At 50.1% G+C, this 14,850-nt stretch overlaps 1 protein-coding gene across 1 annotated transcript in view; it reads left to right on the top strand.

Annotated features, from left to right (window-relative positions):
* The first annotated feature begins 4,882 nt into the window (after positions 1–4,882).
* Positions 4,883–14,850, top strand: part of cacna1da (calcium channel, voltage-dependent, L type, alpha 1D subunit, a) — a 72,159-nt gene continuing 62,191 nt past the window's right edge. Inside the window, exons 1-2 of the mRNA XM_084705635.1 lie at positions 4,883–5,154; positions 6,631–6,736. Coding sequence (XP_084561761.1) covers positions 4,883–5,154; positions 6,631–6,736 — 378 coding nt within the window. The remainder of the gene's footprint in view (positions 5,155–6,630; positions 6,737–14,850) is intronic.

Raw genomic sequence — 14,850 nt, 5'->3', positions numbered from 1 at the left:
GAGAAACCAGGTCAACAACAACAGAGGAGAAGGGGAAAGAGAAGAGAAGGAGATGAAGGGGAAGGCGAGGACACGGAGGGGAGATGCTGAGGAGAGATTCTGCAGGACGGGCCGTGGCCTCTGCCGCGGTGACAGGGATTTACTTTACGTGGCGTGAATGTGGATGGGCCTCGTTTTTGGGGTCATATGGCTGAGCGGTTAGGGAGTCGGGCTACGAATCAGAAGGTTGTTGGTTCGATTCCCGGCCGTGCAAAATGCTGTTGTGTCCTTCGGCAAGGCACTTCACCCTACTTGCCTCGGGGAGAATGTCCCTGTACTTGCTGTAAGTCGCTCTGGATAAGAGCGTCTGCTAAATGACTAAATGTAATGTAAAAATGTTTTAGGCGTCTTGCAAGCACAACTGACACCGGCTCTATCTAAGACACTCACAAGTATCATCACAAAGCTTTTATGAGGCGCTGTGTTATATGATCAACAGTACCCTTCCTCCATGAGTGATCGGGAGGCTAACTTCTCACGTTGTTCACCAGCATTGACACCGACCACTAAAAGGTGGCATATGATTCCAACACGATCAGATGGTGATTGAGAGTGACAATGATTGGCTTGTAACAAAACGCCTGATCGACAAGTGCCCCTCCCTCTCTCCCAGTCCCCTGATGAATAATGAAGAAGGGGTTCTGGGAGAAACCATTATCCCGGGCAGACAGGTAAGGTGATCTGGACTGTAAACCTAGTCCTGGCTGCTCCGCCCTCCTATCCTCCTCCCTCCGCCCTCGTCCAGAAGCAGAGTTAGAGATGCACACCTCCTCTCCACAGTGTATCGGACCCTTGCTGCGTGGCGTTGCTACAGGACGATGAATGGATATTCGGCTTCTTTGCTCTTACCTCAGACCTACAGGTAAAATCTAGACTGTCTTAAACAGATATAACTCCCGGACTCCAAGTCCACACTTCTATGGGTTTCTATATCTATAGATCTTGGTATTTGGAAGCATGTGGCGCTTTTGACCTGAGTTGGGATTTTAACTTTTGTTGCAAGTGTCTTTTTCTGGGTGAACTATTTTCAAACTGCATTTCGGCTTTCTCGTATACGTCAACCACTGGTCTGATTTAACTCCTCGAAAGCTGTGCTTTGGGCCGACCTCTGTAGAACGTTGAATGTTAAACTTGTTTCAAGCATTCTGCATCCTTATCCAGAGACCAGATAGAGGGGGAGAGAAGAATATCATATCTCTATGGAGGGTCTGTTTGGGGTCAGAGGTGTCATGTTCTCATTAGTCTTTCATTGAGGTGGGCTTCATCTAAGCATATGTACCGATAACAACAGGTGTGGGAGAAGATTTTACCTTTTACAACTCTACCTTTGATGCTTGTCAGTGAGGTACTTTAGCTTGAAACAAATAAGTGTTCAAGAGGAATAGCTGTTTATGGTCAACAGATATTCAAAGGAGCGCAGAAAGCGGCGTGGAATATTCCAGAAAGGTCTTAGCGGCAGCGCTGAGAACATGTAATGGGAGAGAGGCCAAGTGTGTGAAAGTAGATCAGGCAGCTCGGTGTTGCCTTTCTGCCTCATCATGAACACAGGCACTAAGAGGCAGTTGGGGAGCGTAGCGGCTCAACGTACAAATTAAGCTAATTTAAACCAAACAGGTCCACACTGCAAGCAATCTGGGAACTAGCTTCATCTATGTGGGCTGTAATTATTCTTGATAGCCTAATGGACCTGGCTATTCATTCATGAATGACGTCTAACCCAGTAGTGGATTACTGAGCATATTAATTGTGCTTATAATCAGGTGACACATTTTGTAACTCTAAATGTATTTTTGTTTTTTACAATACAGGTCATTTGAATAGACATTCTTAACTACTGGCTAGATAGAACATCGCCTCATTCGATCAGGAAACTGTTCAAAGTAAGGTTTTTACAGCATAACCTCATATTACACTTCACGTGCGCTCAACATATTTAGCTGCTTGACCCAACAGCCTATGTGAATGGTCTTGATTCGCATTGATTATTACTGAATTATTATAGGCCTATCATCATTTCCTGTTATTCTTCAGGGCTTCTGCTGGTCCATTCAAATTGTCGGGGAAAATTGTCGGCAGGTGGCTGTGATCTTGTGGCATGTCACACTTTGAATCTGAAAGCAGGCAGCCAGTGAATGTCTCAATCTGCATCTGTCGTTATGCCAGATAGATGATATCTCCCAGTGACATAGGGACACTGCATATTCCTTCAAACATTGCCTAACTTAAACGCAACATGACCCAAGTCCTGTAGGATTGTATTCATTTTTATTTATTTTTATCTCAAAAACGTCCTTTCAGCCACTCATTTTACACCATCTAATCATGGTCCACCGAGTATCCTGAGTGACTCGTGGTCATGCTAACATAAATATGCCATCGCTGCAGAGCATTTCAGCGTAGCCTACTTTGACATCCTGGGGGCGCGAGGTTTTTACAAACTTAGGCTACCACAGATATCCTACACAGCACTCGGACAACACATTCACAAACACGTATGCAAATGACATAGCGTATGTCTTGTGTTAATAACTTGTTTTCTTCATGGCATGTAAATGAGATGCTAGCACGAACAGGAGGGCCGGCGCCAGGAGGAAGATAGCTCTGATTTTGATGTGCTCATTTTACTGTTCACTGACGCCGTGACGATAAACTGGCAGCGCTGCGCAGCGCACGAGGATGCTCTGTTCTCTCTCGCGCGCACTCTCCTGTCTCCTGCTTTCCACCATCAACATGGAAGGGCTTAATTAATGCATGTGTCCCTCTTGCCCTCAAGCTAATGAATTTTAATTTGCCGTTTGAGACTGGACGTACGTTTTATCGGCCTCAAAAGCACTGGACTTTCCTTACTGAGTGGATAGCACGGAGGTATCTGCCAAATAATAAGTCTTCAGATAAGGTAGGCTATGGTTTGGGCTACAGAATGGGGTCCGAAGTTAGCATTTAGCATAGCTGCGCTTTGCTTGCATTTGCTATGAAATGTCGGCTTTTTCATCATTTTCACAGTGGATCATCATAGCAACATTGTTGCCAATTTAATATCCGCGTATTGCAGCGGTCCAAGTTTGTCCTTCAAATAGGCTAGCCGATTTTGACTGGCTAGCCCAGTCACAGAAAAGATTCCCATTTTCCCCTTTTTATCTGGTTATTAGCCTACAAAAGGCATGTATCTCATTATTTGTTGATTGCCAACACACATGACAGTAGTGTTTTTAATGACAACCTGTCAGGCATTTGGATCAGAGGACCGTTACGTTCAATAAAACGCTGGGGAAAAATCCTAGACCGTGTGCCTTACCTGAGTCAAATTATCAGGGAGCCTTGTAACCTTCCCTAAACTAGCAATTTTGCCAGCTGTTACTGTTAAGCATCGCGAAGATCAACTGACGGCCGTGCATCGTTGTATTCTTAAACAAGCGCCCTCGTCTCAGCAATTCAGAGAATTGAAAGCCCACCTTGTGCTCTTAAAAGGAACACGGGAAGCGGTAAATTTGAGGATGGCTATTGTCACGAATCGCTCGTGGGAATGTCGGTTTCTATTTACATCACGGTAGTGAGAGCGCGGTCGATTTATATTGATGTTACTTGGTCATAATACAAAACGAGTTTCTTTCTGAAACCGCTTATCGCTTTTGCGTTTTCTGAATTAAATGGAAAGTGAACACCATGGGATAGACCGGTAATGTTTCAATCAGTAATGGGTGGTTATCACGTCCAATGTTTAGTAGAATTGTAGTATTTTTAAGCTTCTGGGAATATTATGGCAATGTGACCTTTTTCTTTTCCTTGTTCTCACTGCGGGGCCTAACACTCGCAGTTCAAGGACTTACACAACTGATTTGACCAAGTGATGCATTAGAGTGACAGCTTTGAATTCATTCAGCTTATCCGTGTGTTTTTGGCTCGGGGAGCATGTCATCTGCGTTGATATTCAAATGCATGTTAAAGTATTTGCAGTCTTGTTACAAATTGTTTTGTAATTGTTTACAAATATTACCCCTGATAACGGCATAAAGGGTGCCCAATTGGATCAACCTGCCAAAGACGACAATCTGCTTTCCTTTGTAAAAAATTATAAAGATATGTATATATATCGATAAAAGGGCTTTGATTTTGGGTAGATGCAGCTTGAACTCAACCATTTCACACTGCTTATCTTAGCAGGAACTTCCATACATAACAGGTATAAAGCCTGTTCTGGCCACTACATTGTTATCTTTTAGTGAAATCACATTTTAGTTTGAGAAGATTTACTCAGTGAGTCTTTAAGACATTCAATGTGTGTGGACATTACTGTCCATCAAACTCAGTGACTTTGTTCAGCTATGTCCATTTGCTTGACTGTTTGTGCAGGCAAACACATTAGTAATTACTGTATTACAGTATTAGTCAGACAATGGAAGTGATGCGATGAACTGTAATAAAAGCTGTGCGTTTTCATAGACACTATTTTATGTGTTAAACACGGATCATGAGTGGGCATGGTGGTGAGTTATGCTGAGGCTCTGCCCCAAGGACTTGAGTCCTGAGGCCTGGCTTTCTCATGATGTGATTAGTAACAAATCTCACCAGTGTAGCTCACAGTACACCAGAGATAATACAACGCCCGAAAGTCAGCACTGAACCATTGAAACGTGACATTTTCTATCTGTAAATGTGTCTAACGATGATCCCCCTTCATCTCACCTTCTCTTCCCCAGAGGCAAACTATGCCAGCAGCACCAGAGTCCCTCCCCCTGGTGACGTGCCAGCCCATTGGTCAGACCGTCCCGGCCCCCTCTAGCCCCGCCTACACCCCTGGCAGATCCATGCTGCTGGACACGCCTCGCAGAGCCACGCCCACACCATGAGCGCCAACGGGCCCGCCCCCGCCCCCGCGGCCCCTCCCCCGCCCGCCGCCCCTCCGGCGGCCTCGCCTGTGCCCCCTCCCCCGCCCGCCGCGCCTCCGGCGCCCGCCCCCAACATCCCGGTGGGCGCCTTGGCACAGAAGAAGCGGGCGCAGTATGCCAAAAGCAAGAAGCAGGGCAGCTCAGCCAACAGCAGGCCGCCAAGGGCCCTGTTCTGCCTGAAGCTAAATAACCCTATACGCAGGGCCTGCATCAGTCTGGTGGAGTGGAAGTATCCTTTTCTGGACAGGCCGGACCGCCGAGTGTGTGTGTGTTTTAGGGGAGGGTGGGATGAGAGAGAGAGCGAGTGTTTGTGTGTTGTGTGTGAATCAGTAAGGTGACCAGAATGTGCCTCAGTCTTTGAGTGTGTATTGTAATGTTGTGTGTTGTGAGTAAACCAACTCACAGTTGTCCAGTACTTACTTGCAATTTTGACCAAAGAGTAGTTATTCGACACTTTTTGCAGAAATATCAAAATCAAATCTCGTATCACAACTACGATGGCAGGTCTTGAAATTGCAAATTTTGCTAAATATTTTGCAGGTGCTCCAAACTTTTTAAAGTTGTCAGAACCATTGTCACCATATGAAAAAGTTCAATTTCAAGCCCTGGATTGTAATGTCAGTTTGTATCCATTCTTTAGGCTGACCTTCAGAGTCAGCAACACCTTCACAGCACAAACAGATCATGGACAAGCCATTTCTCCTAAGACTCCCTTGTCACCCAATGAGATTCCTCGCTGTAAATGTCACTGCGCAGCAGAGACACGTTACAGCAGAAGTGCCCCCCTAGAAAAGAACAATCAACGTTAAACTTTTAATCAAGCTTTTACTTGTGTGTGGATGGGAAATGCACCTCACTATGACAATAATTAGCTGATTAAAGTTGAATAACATTCAATAGATAGTCGCTGACACATTGAGGGTTCACTGCGTGATCTGCTGTGTTGTGTGTGAGGATTGCTGTAAAGTGTGTGTTCTGTTGTGGTGTGTGTGTAGATGCTGTAAAGTGTGTGTTCTGTTGTGGTGTGTGTGTAGATGCTGTAAAGTGTGTGTTCTGTTGTGGTGTGTGTGTAGATGCTGTAAAGTGTGTGTTCTGTTGTGGTGTGTGTGTAGATGCTGTAAAGTGTGTGTTCTGTTGTGGTGTGTGTGTAGATGCTGTAAAGTGTGTGTTCTGTTGTGGTGTGTGTGTAGATGCTGTAAAGTGTGTGTTCTGTTGTGGTGTGTGTGTAGATGCTGGAAAACGGTGGAGGGGAAAAAACAAAGTCAATGGGCACCCGCTCTCCCAAGGCGGCGTGAAAGTCAGCACGTCCTAAATCCTAAAATACTGCCGGGGTTTTGTGTGTGCGTGTGTATCTGTGTATCTGTGTGTCTTGTGTGTGTGTGAAGTTAGAGTGTGTGACTCAGTGGCATCACACAGCTGTTTGATACTGTAGAGAGAGTGTGCTGAGCTCTCACAAAAGCTTTGGCAAGGACTCTGTGCACCAAGCTGGTTATGTACGTGCTAAAATTATTTTCTTGGCTTTAACGTAAGAAAATGACACTGAATATATTTTGAACTACTGTAGTTACAATTGTTTATCTGATCCTATTCATGTCACTTAAAAGGGGATTTGGGTCTGGGTTTGTTAGATGTGTGAACAGTTTATAAATGGAAGATATATTCACTTCATATCAACTTGGTCGCTTTCCTTAACCCTCTTTTCCAGGCCATTTGATATCTTTATATTAATTGCTATTTTTGCCAACTGTATGGCCTTAGCTGTGTATATCCCCTTCCCTGAAGATGATTCCAACTCCACAAACCACGACCTGGTGAGTACCTACAAATACATCATCCAATGGCATCATCATCCTTTCATGACCTTTGACCTTTGATGTTATGAAGTTCGGATCCATTTCCTTTGTACTGGCTCCCACTTTTGTATATAGAGCTATCAGCTGTTGGACAGTGTTTTGTATATAGAGCTATCAGCTGTTGGACAGTGTTTTGTATATAGAGCTATCAGCTGTTGGACAGTGTTTTGTATATAGAGCTATCAGCTGTTGGACAGTGTTTTGTATCTAGAGCTATCAGCAGTGGGACAGTGTTTTGTATATAGAGCTATCAGTACTGGGACAGTGTTTTGTATATAGAGCTATCAGCTGTTGGACAGTGTTTTGTATATAGAGCTATCAGCTGTTGGACAGTGTTTTGTATCTAGAGCTATCAGCAGTGGGACAGTGTTTTGTATATAGAGCTATTAGCAGTGGGACAGTGTTTTGTATATAGAGCTATCAGCAGTGGGACAGTGTTTTGTATATAGAGCTATCAGCAGTGGGACAGTGTTTTGTATCTAGAGCTATCAGCTGTTGGACAGTGTTTTGTATCTAGAGCTATCAGCAGTGGGACAGTGTTTTGTATCTAGAGCTATCAGCTGTTGGACAGTGTTTTGTATCTAGAGCTATCAGCAGTGGGACAGTGTTTTGTATATAGAGCTATCAGCTGTTGGACAGTGTTTTGTATCTAGAGCTATCAGCTGTTGGACAGTGTTTTGTATATAGAGCTATCAGCTGTTGGACAGTGTTTTGTATATAGAGCTATCAGCAGTGGGACAGTGTTTTGTATCTAGAGCTATCAGCAGTGGGACAGTGTTTTGTATATAGAGCTATCAGCAGTGGGACAGTGTTTTGTATCTAGAGCTATCAGCAGTGGGACAGTGTTTTGTATCTAGAGCTATCAGCAGTGGGACAGTGTTTTGTATCTAGAGCTATCAGCAGTGGGACAGTGTTTTGTATCTAGAGCTATCAGCAGTGGGACAGTGTTTTGTATCTAGAGCTATCAGCAGTGGGACAGTGTTTTGTATATAGAGCTATCAGCAGTGGGACAGTGCCACTGGGTGTTTATGAGGTTTACCTGTATTAGGAGGAGCGGTTACTGTTGTGTTCCTTGTTTTTATGTACATTATTGAGAAAAAGTCTTTGACATTGAACAGCATTGAGATACACATACACACACACACACACACACACACACACACACACACACACACACACACACACACACACACACACACACACACACACACACACACACAGTGTCCTACAAACAGGGTTACCATCATTCTGATCTCACTGGGCATCCACAGCCATGCTTCTGAGGGCGGTTGGACTTGCGTTTATGGCTGTAATTTGCTTGTTTCCAAACTAAGTGGGCTGAAACACAGACCTCTGTGTTTGTGTATCTTGTATAACAAAAGGCCGTGGGTTCCAGCTCTCGATGTGCAGAGAGAGAGAGAGAGAGAGAGAGAGAGAGAGAGAGAGAGAGAGAGAGAGAGGGAGAGAGGGAGAGAGAGAGAGAGACATCTTGAAACTCCTCCTCGCTAGTGCTTGATCACATCTTTTCTTTTTCCTCCACCCTTAAGAGATTTTATTCACTTTTCTATTTTTAGAAACTCTCATCTCCGCACCTCTCTCCCCGCTCCTTGCTGCATTTCATCAGCATGTATGCCTGGGTGTCAAGAGAGTGATGAATTATGGGCGATGTAGTGTGGTAAGCATTGTTCCACAGCTGAAGCTGAGCTCACACTCACACTAAACGTCCAGACTACACAGAATCCAATGTCTTACACGGGCAGAATGGAGCAGAGGCCCCTAAATGATTCATGAACAACCAGAGTGTCTGCCAGGCAGATGGACGCACGCTCCTGGAAGAACTGGTGTCTGAGAGCAGATGGGTTCTCAGCGTAGGTTGAAGAACCTCATAGAGGCGGCTCCTCCAGCCTGCGACCTCGACCCAGAGGAGACGGGACGGGCTCCTCCTCCTGGCCTCCTCCTCCTCCTGGCCTCCTCCCCCTGGCCTCCTCCTGGCCTCCTCCTCCTCCTCTTGGTCTCCTCCTGGCCTCCACCTCCTCCTGGCCTCCTCTTCCTGGCCTCCTCCTCCTCCTCTTGGCCTCCTCCTCCTGGCCTCCTCCTCCTCCGCCTCCTCCTCCTGGCCTCCTCCTCTTGGTCTCCTCCTGGCCTCCTCCTCCTCCTGGCCTCCTCCTCTTGGTCTCCTCCTGGCCTCCTCCTTCTCCTCCTGGCCTCCTCTTCCTGGCCTCCTCCTCCTCCTGGCCTCCTCCTCCTCCTGGCCTCCTCCTTCTCCTCCTGGCCTCCTCCTCCTGGCCTCCTCCTCCTCCCGGCCTCCTCTTCCTGGCCTCTTCCTTCTCCTCCTAGCCTCCTCCTCCTGGCCTCCTCCTCCTGGCCTCCTCCTCCTGGCAACCTCCTCCTCCTCCTGGCCTCCTCCTCCTGACCTCCTTCTCTTCCTCCTCTGCCTCCTCCTCCTGGCAACCTCCTTCTCCTCCTGGCCTCCTCCTCCTCCCGGCCTCCTCTCCCTGGCCTCCTCCTTCTCCTCCTAGCCTCCTCCTCCTGGCCTCCTCCTGGCCCCCTCCTCCTAGCCTCCTCCTCCTGGCCTGCTCCTCCTCCTGGCCTCCTCCTCCTGGCCTCCTCCTCCTGGCAACCTCTTCCTCCTCCTGGCCTCCTCCTCCTGACCTCCTTCTCCTCCTCCTCCTGGCCTCCTCCTCCTGACCTCCTCCTCCTCCGCCTCCTCCTCCTCCTGGCTTCCTCCTCCCCCTGGCCTCCTCCTCGAGACCTGAGACGCTGGCCAGGCCTGTGAAGGAGTGCGGTGTAATGCTGCTTCACAGTTTGACCTCCTGGAGGCTGACCCCCAGGGTGTTGGTTTGCACAGTAGCAGCACCACAGAGAAAGTAGGTCATATGGAATGATCCTCTCTCTCTCTCTCTCTCTCTCTCTCTCTCTCTCTCCCTCTCTCTCTCTCTCTCTCTCTCTCTCTCTCTCTCTCTCTCTCTCTCTCTCTCTCTCTTTCTCTCTCTGCTGTATCATCTCTGCATGGTGTCGGTTCTAGGCCCACACTAACGGACCAGCTCATAATGCCAGCAGGCGGAGTTTAACAGCCCTGTGTTTGTAGACGTGAAATGTGTGTTTAATCACACACAGGCTGAGGTACTGCAGCGAATGTACAGTACACCTCTCCTCTCCTCTCACTCGCGTCAGCTGAAAAGGCCTGCTGTGTGTGTGCATGACTATGGGTGTGTGTTAGTGTGTACCCGTGTGTGTTTGTGTGTGTGTACTTGAGTGTGGGTGTGTGTAGGTGCGTGTGTCTAAGCGCTACGGCCAAACTCAACGTGGGCCACCTCACCAGAGACCCATCCCTCTCTGTGATCTATCACAGCCGTGTTGGCAGTAGGGGCAGAGCTTCATAGCTGGTCTATAGATCAGAGGCATGCAGCAGGCTGCCATCAAACAGCAAGGGCCGGGGCTGGGGCTAGAGCTGGGGCTGGGGCTGAGGCTGGGGCTGGGGCTGGGGCTGGGGCTGGGGCTGGGGCTGGGGCTGGGGCTGGGGCTGGGACTGGAGCTGGGACTGGAGCTGGGACTGGAGCTGGGACTGGAGCTGGGGCAAGAGCTGGGGGTGGGGCTGGGGCTGGGACTGGGGCCAGGGCTGGGGCTAGAGCTGGGACTGGGACTGGATCTAAATGGCATCAGTGGCAGAGCCCTCGAGTTGCCCCCGCCCGGCCCGTCAGTGCTTCCACTAATCACCCAGGAAGTGAAAGGCCACGACGGGGATTAGACATGTAATTATATTTATCACATATTGGAGACATAATAATCAGCCAGCCCTTATCACTTCTTCCGCCGTCGCAGCTGAAAACTGCCACTACTCAAAAACACACACACAAACACACACAGACAAGCGCACGCTGTCCCAAATCCCACACCACTGGCACTGCTGAAACCCTTTGACATATTTTGGAAGGGAGAATTGCAACCCTCTGACTTCATGTTATCAGTTGGTCTCTTTCTTCTTGCTGTGTGGTGCCTAGGAAGTGGGACTGGGAAGTGGGACTGGGAAGTGGGACTGGGAAGAGGGAAGTGGGACTGGGAAGAGGGAAGTGGGACTGGGAAGTGGGAAGTGGGACTGGGAAGAGGGACTGGGAAGTGGGACTGGGAAGAGGGACTGGGAAGAGGGACTGGGAAGTGGGAAGTGGGACTGGGAAGAGGGACTGGGAAGTGGGACTGGGAAGTGGGACTGGGAAGAGGGAAGTGGGACTGGGAAGTGGGAAGTGGGACTGGCAAGAGGGACTGGGAAGTGGGACTGGGAAGTGGGACTGGGAAGAGGGAAGTGGGACTGGGAAGAGGGACTGGGAAGTGGGACTGGGAAGTGGGACTGGGAAGTGGGACTGGGAAGTGGGAAGTGGGACTGGGAAGAGGGACTGGGAAGAGGGAAGTGGGACTGGGAAGAGGGACTGGGAAGTGGGACTGGGAAGTGGGACTGGGAAGTGGGACTGGGAAGTGGGACTGGGAAGAGGGACTGGGAAGAGGGAAGAGGGACTGGGAAGTGGGAAGTGGGACTGGGAAGAGGGAATGGGAAGAGGGACTGGCAAGTGGGACTGGGAAGTGGGACTGGGAAGTGGGACTGGGAAGAGGGACTGGGAAGAGGGAAGAGGGATTGGGAAGTGGGAAGTGGGACTGGGAAGAGGGAATGGGAAGAGGGACTGGCAAGTGGGACTGGGAAGAGGGACTGGGAAGTGGGACTGGGAAGTGGGACTGGGAAGAGGGACTGGCAAGTGGGACTGGGAAGAGGGACTGGGAAGAGGGACTGGCAAGTGGGACTGGGAAGAGGGACTGGGAAGTGGGTCTGGGAAGTGGGACTGGGAAGTGGGACTGGGAAGAGGGACTGGGAAGTGGGACTGGGAAGAGGGACTGGGAAGAGGGACTGGGAAGTGGGACTGGGAAGAGGGACTGGGAAGTGGGACTGGGAAGTGGGACTGGGAAGTGGGACTGGGAAGAGGGACTGGGAAGTGGGACTGGGAAGAGGGACTGGGAAGTGGGACTGGGAAGAGGGACTGGGAAGAGGGACTGGGAAGTGGGACTGGGGGGAGACAGAGCACGTAGGACCACTCGTGAATCGTTTCAACAAAACAAACTATTTTGGAAGCTTTACTACCAATGGTGATGGTTATGCAGCACTCACCAAAACACAGGGGAAGCAGTAATGCTGCTGGTTTTCAACACAATAGCTAAATAGGCCAGGTGTGCCAGGCTAGACTCAAATGGAGCACATTTAGCAAACACACACTCACGAAACAAGCGCCATAGGAGGCTTGTGTGTGTGTGAAAGAGAGAGTGAGAGAGAGAGAGAGAGAAATGCTGAGCTGGTATGGTGCAGCAGCTGAGCAGAAGACAAAGTTTTGAAGCTTCTGTCTCACCCCCCCTGCCTCCGTCCTCTACTGTCCTACCTGACTCTAATTCTGTCTCACACCCCCTGCCTCCGTCCTCTACTGTCCTACCTGACTCTAATTCTGTCTCACACCCCCTGCCTCCGTCCTCTACTGTCCTACCTGACTCTAATTCTGTCTCACACCCCCATGCCTCCGTCCTCTACTGTCCTACCTGACTCTAATTCTGTCTCACACCCCCTGCCTCCGTCCTCTTCTGTCCTACCTGACTCTAATTCTGTCTCACATCCCCTGCCTCCGTCCTCTACTGTTCTACCTGACTCTAATTCTGTCTCACACTCCCTGCCTCCGTCCTCTACTGTCCTACCTGACTCTAATTCTGTCTCACACCCCCTGCCTCCGTCCTCTTCTGTCCTACCTGACTCTAATTCTGTCTCACACTCCCATGCCTTCGTCTTCTACTGTCCTACTGTCCTGGTCTCACGGCTATCGCGAGAGCCAGTTCCTACTTTTTTACATTTTGTATTGGTGCCCCTCCTGTCCTGCTCCTCCTTCTGACTTCTACGTCAGCCGTGTCCTATTAGAGCACACAGAGTGGTCCCCATCTAGACGAGGTGGAGAGGTTCACTGCTGCTGTTTTACTGCAGAGACTCTGCGGGCCCGCTAGCCTCGTTAGCAAAGCTTCTCTTAATGCAGCAGCCTCATTATAAATAGAAAGCAATTTCCTCCTCCGGCGCGACGCAGCGAGGAGCCAAGGCCGACGCTACCAGGACCACCAGGGGGCAGGAGAGAGCAGGCGGGACACACAAACACAATGTAAACACACACTCACCTGGTCCTTCTTTCTGACTGTCTTCTCCTCTCTCCTGTTTCCTCTCTCCTGTCTCCTCTCTCCTGTCTCCTCTCTCCTGTCTCCTCTCTCCTGTCTCCTCTCTCTTGTTTCCTCTCTCCTGTCTCCTCTCTCCTGTCTCCTCTCTCCTGTCTCCTCTCCTGTCTCCTCTCTCCTGTCTCCTGTGTCCTGTCTCCTCTCCTGTCTCCTCTCCTGTCTCCTCTCCTGTCTCCTCTCTCCTGTCTCCTCTCTCCTGTCTCCTCTCCTGTCTCCTCTCTCCTGTCTCCTCTCTCCTGTCTCCTCTCCTGTCTCCTCTCTCCTGTCTCCTCTCTCCTGTCTCCTCTCTCCTGTCTCCTCTCCTGTCTCCTCTCCTGTCTCCTCTCCTGTCTCCTCTCTCCTGTCTCCTCTCTCCTGTCTCCTCTCCTGTCTCCTCTCTCCTGTCTCCTCTCTCCTGTCTCCTCTCCTGTCTCCTCTCTCCTGTCTCCTCTCTCCTGTCTCCTCTCTCCTGTCTCCTCTCCTGTCTCCTCTCCTGTCTCCTCTCCTGTCTCCTCTCCTGTCTCCTCTCTCCTGTCTCCTGTGTCCTGTCTCCTCTCCTGTCTCCTCTCCTGTCTCCTCTCTCCTGTCTCCTCTCTCCTGTCTCCTCTCCTGTCTCCTCTCTCCTGTCTCCTGTCTCCTCTCCTGTCTCCTCTCCTGTCTCCTCTCCTGTCTCCTCTCTCCTGTCTCCTCTCTCCTGTCTCCTCTCCTGTCTCCTCTCTCCTGTCTCCTACACCTGGCTCTATCTGAGCGTCCCTGCTGTAAAACGTCTGGAGCTGTTTCCCCGAAACTGTCCAACAGAGAGAGAGAGAGAGACATAGAGAGAGAGACAGAGAGAGAGAAATAGAGAGAGAGAGAGAGAGAGAGAGAGAGAGAGAGAGAGAGAGAGAGAGAGAGAGAGAGAGAGAGAGAGAGAAGAAAGAGGCGTCACACACACTCCTCACACACCTGTCATTCTCTTTCCTTCTCTCCATCCTGCTAGAAGGTCACCTAGAACCAGCTCACCTAGACTGGGAGCCTGGGGGTTAGGGGTGGGGGGGTAGGGGGGGTGGGGGGGGCTGCTCCTGCTGCTGTAGGTACACCAGCCTCCTGGGGAGGGTGGGGGGTGGGGATGGGGGGGAGGGAGGGACGGGGGCAGGCCAGGGGGGGGGTCCATGACCTTTTCAGAGTGGCTGTCCTTCCTCATGCCTCACCCCCCTTCAGACGGCCGGTGTGGTGCTGGAGCCAGCGAGGGTCACTGCTGGGCTCCGGAGCCCTGTCACTCAGCTCAGCAGGGGCCGAAGAGAGGGGACAGGAGACGGCCTGTTGGAAAGGATGGAAGTGACAGCAGATAAACTTGGATGAAATCGAGAGGGCTCAAATTGGCGGGGTGGGAAAAAACAAGGTCGATGCACGCATGCACAAACACACGCGTGCACAAACACACGCGTGCACAAACACACGCGTGCACACAAACACACAAGATAGACACTGGACAGAGTCAAGACCGTGTTGGTTGGTTGTGTTGGTGGCCGTGTTAGTTTGAGTTGAGATGGTGGCGTTTGGACAAGGTGGGCAGCTTGTGCTCAGCGCAGATCGGGCCTCAAACGAACATACCGGGATCTGATCTTTAGTGATCAGAGTCCAGCTTCACCAACGGCCTGCCTGGCTCCTCCTTCCTGGGTCCTTTAGTGCTCGTCATGTCTCATCAAGTGCAGCGTCGTGTGAAAGGTATTTCTACATTCCAGTGCTACGAAGGCATCCCGGTGTAATAGCTGGCTATGATCGTCTAGCAAGTTTAAATATAGAGGCGGGGTGACTAAGACGTTGCAGCGGCTGGCGACACCAAGGCAGCCTGCTAGAGTTTCCACGTC

This window comes from Hypomesus nipponensis, chromosome 9, assembly GCF_054491055.1.
Source record: "Hypomesus nipponensis isolate SF chromosome 9, ASM5449105v1, whole genome shotgun sequence".
Lineage (NCBI taxonomy): Eukaryota > Metazoa > Chordata > Actinopteri > Osmeriformes > Osmeridae > Hypomesus > Hypomesus nipponensis.
This window is presented reverse-complemented; position numbering and strand designations above follow the sequence as displayed.